A 4,811-nucleotide genomic window follows, 5' to 3' on the forward strand; every position below is an offset into this window, starting at 1 on the left:
GCAGAGAGTACTGAAGCTCCCGAGACTCTGAGTTAGTGGAGCCTGTGCTGTTTATAATAGTATAATAGATTATGAATATAAACAAAAAAAAGGAAAACTCTGTGTGTGTGTGTGTGTGTGTGTGTGTGTGTGTGTGTGTGTGATTAAAGGGTCAGGAGCTATTTTTGTTTTGTTTTGTTGGGTTTTTTTTTTTGTTGTTGTTAGTTTTTTTGGGCCACACCCAGGAGCACTCAGGGATTACTCCTGGATCTATGCTCAGAAATCGCCCCTGGCAGGCACAGGAGATCATATGGGATGCCGGGATTTGAACCATCGTCCTTCTGCATGAAAGGCAAACACCTTACCTCCATGCTATCTCTCCGAGATATTAAAAATACTTGGTTGAAGGAATCTGAATCAAGATGGGAAAAAAAGAAAAAAAGACAAGCAAAGAGATTCCTGCCCCATCAAGGAGGAGATGAAGTGCAAGAGAAGACAAGTGGGAAAGTCCCCACCCAGCAGTGATGGGAATAGAGAGAATGTTTGGAGACATCCTTGGGAGCCAATCATTGCTTGGATCCTGATGAGATCAGCTTCTAAAGAAAAAAAAAAAAGAGAGATTAGCTTCTGACCAATAAGGTGGGAGAAAAGGACCCACCCACCTTGCTATAAAGGCCTAGTCCAGTGCAGGAGCTGGGCAAGCCCTTGCTGCTTCCCTGAGTGCTCCACTCCGGTGGGCTCTGAGGAAAGAAGGAGCAAAGAGCACCCTGGCTTTGGAGACAGTCCAGCCTAGGATTGAGCGCATCACTGGACCAAGGTGAACTGGGCCAAAGACAGAATGGAGGTGGGGATGCTTCAGAGAGACAAGGAAAAACATCCTTAGGACCTTTGCAAAAGTTTGCGGTGGACAGAGCTAGTGATACTGTGGGTTCTCAAGAGCAAGTATAGGGGAAGGCAGCACTAAGGCTGTGGGGGTGGGGGTAGGGAGCAATCCTGGTGCTGCTGGATAAACCTAAACTCCCAGGTTTAGGTTTGCACAAATCTGTTTATATAATTGCAGATTGAGGGTTGGCACAAATGTTTCTATGTGCTCTGCCCAAAGTCTCATTTTCTTGGAAACCTCTTGGATTCATCAGTTCTCCACAATCTAAATTTTGCATTTCTATCCCAACATTGCCTTTAGGTTTCCAATTCTTGGACTGGCGCCTCCTACCAAACCAGAGGGTGAACTGCAGCTTCCTTTCCAGGTACTGCAGAAAGCTGGGAGGGGCGCTGCAGAGGTCAGTTACAGCTCCCCAAGCTGCTTGCTGTACAGTTCCTGGCATGACCCATCCCTTACCTCTGGCACCAGGAGCAGCTATGGCACTGGAAGCCTCCCTGGCTGAGCTGTGCGTAGAGGCCCTCTGCCCTTTGTGTCGAGATTTCCTGCAAGAACCAGTGACCCTGGGCTGTGGCCACAACTGCTGTGCCTCATGCCTGCAGCAGCGCTGGGAGCACCTGCAGGACGTCCTCCCCTGCCCAGTGTGCCTGCAACCCTGCACACACGGTCACACCCAGAGGAACACGCAGCTGGGATATATGATTAAACTGGTCCAGCAGCTTTCCAGCAAGAGGTTGAAGGTCGCAGAGCTGGTGGAAGAGGAGGGAGAAGAAGAGGAGGGCAGAGACTGCTGTAAGAGACACCAGCAGGTCCTGAGCCTGTTCTGCGAAGACGACCTGGAGCTGCTGTGTACCCGGTGCGGTGACTCCCCTGAACACCAGGCCCATGACCTGACGCCCATTGGAGAAGCTGCTGCTCATCACAGGCAGAGGCTCAAGAGCTGCCTGGGGCGGCTGGGGAAGCAGCTGGAAGAGGCAAAAAACCGTCTTCGCAAGGCAGGTGTTGGAAAGACAAGGATGGATAGAAAAGGTAGAAGAAAGGAGGAGTGATGTAATCTGCGAGACTGAGCACTTGAAGAATTTCTTGAAAATAGAGGAAGATGTTCTTCAGAACGAGCTATCGAGACAAATGACAGGATTTTCCAAGAAGATCAATGATAGCCAAATCCAGCTGTCAGACATTGGCTCCACCTTCAAGTCACTGCTGAGAGACATCCTTCGTCTGCTGGTGCAGACGGACTTGGCGCTGCTGAGGGGCGCTGGGCACATGCACAGGCAGTGGCGCAATTGGGGCGGCCTGGAGCTTCCCGCAACCTTTTCCTACCAATTTATGGAGCCGGCTCTCCTGTTGCCTCCACACTATGCTGGCCTGCACAACCTCAAGGACCATTTTCTGGTGCATCTGACCCTGGATCCTGATACTGCCCACCCCAGTCTCGCTGTCTCCCAGGACCGGAAAACAGTCAGTTTTCACCCCCTTGGCAGAGCAGGTGGATCCACGTCGGACCCTAGCCCCAAGGCCTTCACCTCCCTAGTAGCCATCTTGGGCATGCAGGGCTTTGAAGGGGGCCGGCACTTCTGGCAGGTAGAAATCCGAGGCTCGGGTCTGTGGTACTTAGGGGTGTGCAAGGAGTCGTTCCCCCGAAATGCTGCGGGCACTCCGTCCCCGGGTGATGGCTGCTGGCAACTTCAGCAGCTCACTGGGGTCCATTTGGACACGCACCAGGCACTAAGCGTTGGCGTGTTTCTAGACTATGACTTGGAAAAAGTTGCCTTTTACAATTTGGTTAACTGCTCCCACTTCTGCACACTCAATGGCAGCTTTACGGGAAAGCTCCTGCCCTATTTCTGTCTTGGCTCCTCGTCCATAACGTTTTCCATGACTCTTGTCTGAGCTGATGGCAAGTCCCTCGTCCACTTCTTTGCCTTGTTTGCTTCCTGTATAACCCAGTTGGAGTAATAAAGTCGGAGTCCTATCTGCAGTCTGGTGCTGGTGTGTTTGTCACAATCTCCCTACCCCTCCTCTCTATCTTCATCCTGTGCCCACTTCTGGCCAAGTTTTGAGCAGAGCGCTCTGTGCCCTCAATGTGTTTTAGAGAATTTCACCATCAAGTCTCAGGGATGTTCCCATACCAAGGGTCCCCTGCCAATACCCAAGAGTGTTTACTCGGGCCCGGAGAGATAGCACAGCGGCGTTTGCCTTGCAAGCAGCTGATCCAGGACCAAAGGTGGTTGGCTCGAATCCCGGTGTCCCATATGGTCCCCCGTGCCTGCCAGGAGCTATTTCTGAGCAGACAGCCAGGAGTAACCCCTGACACCACCGGGTGTGCCCCCCCAAAAAAGAGTATTTTCTCCTTATTTGAACTTCAAGCCCCCTGGCAATAATTGGGCCTCCTGAGTATTGCTCATTAGATCCTCAAACAACATAAAACAGAGCCCCAAAACCCAAACATTTTCCTATGTTCAAGATAGTGATGTGTGTAGACAACATTTTAAAACACCCTTATGGAGTTGAATCAAAAGCCTAGCAGTGAGGGTGTTTGCCTTGCACGCATCTGACCTGATTTCTAGCCTCAGAATCCCCGTAGGGTTCCTTGAGCCTGTCAGGAGAGATTTTTAAGTTCATAGCCTGGAGTAACCCTTGATCACCACCAGGTGTGGGCCAGTAACTAAAAACAAAACATAAAACAAACAAACAAACAAAAATAAACAACTATAACCTAAGAAAGAGCAGTGGATGGAGAACTGGGAGGTGAAAAGAGAGAAAATGATAGTAATGTTACCCTTTCAGCAACAGTGTCCAAAACACACCAACTATAGTATCTAAAGAAAAAGGGGGGCCGGAGAGATAGCATGGAGGTAAGGCGTTTGTCTTGCATGCAGAAGGATGGTGGTTCAAATCCTGGCATCCCATATGGTCCCCCGGGCCTTCCTGGAGTGATTTCTGAATGTAGAGCCAAGCATAATACCCGAGCGCTGCCTGGTGTGACCTAGAAAACAAAAACAAATAAAAATAAAAAATATATAAATCTATGAAAAGAGGGAGAGAATGTGTGAACCAGAGGCAGGCAAGTTACACACTGATGGCAAGAAATGTGCCCTGGTGAAGAGTGTTGGATGTTGCATGATTGAACTCAATCATGAACAACTTTATAAATGAGGAAAAGCAAACCCAGCTGAATTGTGAACAACCTTGTAACTTTGGTGTTTAAATAAAGTAATTTAAATAAAACCAACACTAGGCTCTAGAGAAAACAAAGAATAATGCCAATGTGAACTTTTTCTAAACAGCTCCACTCCCTCTACCTAGGACAGCCTTCCATGAGAGAAGAAGGATCCCTCTTTTCTGTCATCCCAGCATAAAGACTATGGAACCACTTCCGGCTATGAGACAGGATTTGTGTGTCATTAGAGGAGGAAAATGATCTAGGTGCTAGCTTAAGGTGGGCTGTAGGGCACCTCAAATGACATCCTGTGTTGGGTGGGGTTACATAAACTGTTGGATCATTATTGTAGGTGAGCACGGAGAGGAAGAAAGCCAGGAAGAAGAGCTAAGGATGAGGGGTGGGGTCTGAAGTGAGGTAACAAGCCACAGACAGGTGGGTCCAAAATGGGGAGTGACCTGTGTGTCTCACTATGAATAACTCTGAAGAATTTGTGCAGGGCCAGGACTCAGCCTAATATGTAAATAAACAAGTGTCCCCAAGAACCCAACAGTTAGAACTGTAGCTGCTTTTCCCACATGTAGAAAGGAAGAGTTTTGTGAGCTTGTGAATGCAAGAAGTTGCAGTTCTCTGCTGCTCAACTCTTTGTGGGTTTCTTAAGTTACCTTTATGCTTATTCCCTAATGGTATAAGTTGTTTTCAGGGGAAATAAGAAGAAAGACAAACTTTGAGATACAAACCTAAGGGTGCTCTGGTGATGATGGGGTGCTTGAGATAATGGTAGATGGG

The 4,811-nt window shown here is 48.7% G+C and overlaps 1 protein-coding gene across 1 annotated transcript; it reads left to right on the plus strand.

The window, feature by feature from the left end:
* Window positions 1-1,338: 1,338 nt before the first annotated feature.
* On the plus strand, window positions 1,339-2,752 carry LOC126007160 (tripartite motif-containing protein 75-like). The gene is made up of 2 exons (XM_049772640.1): window positions 1,339-1,858; window positions 1,953-2,752. The coding sequence occupies exons 1-2, from the start codon at window positions 1,339-1,341 to the stop codon at window positions 2,750-2,752; spliced, it is 1,320 nt and encodes a 439-aa protein (XP_049628597.1).
* Window positions 2,753-4,811: the final 2,059 nt, after the last annotated feature.

Source organism: Suncus etruscus, chromosome 4 (assembly GCF_024139225.1).
Source record: "Suncus etruscus isolate mSunEtr1 chromosome 4, mSunEtr1.pri.cur, whole genome shotgun sequence".
NCBI classification, from domain to species: domain Eukaryota; kingdom Metazoa; phylum Chordata; class Mammalia; order Eulipotyphla; family Soricidae; genus Suncus; species Suncus etruscus.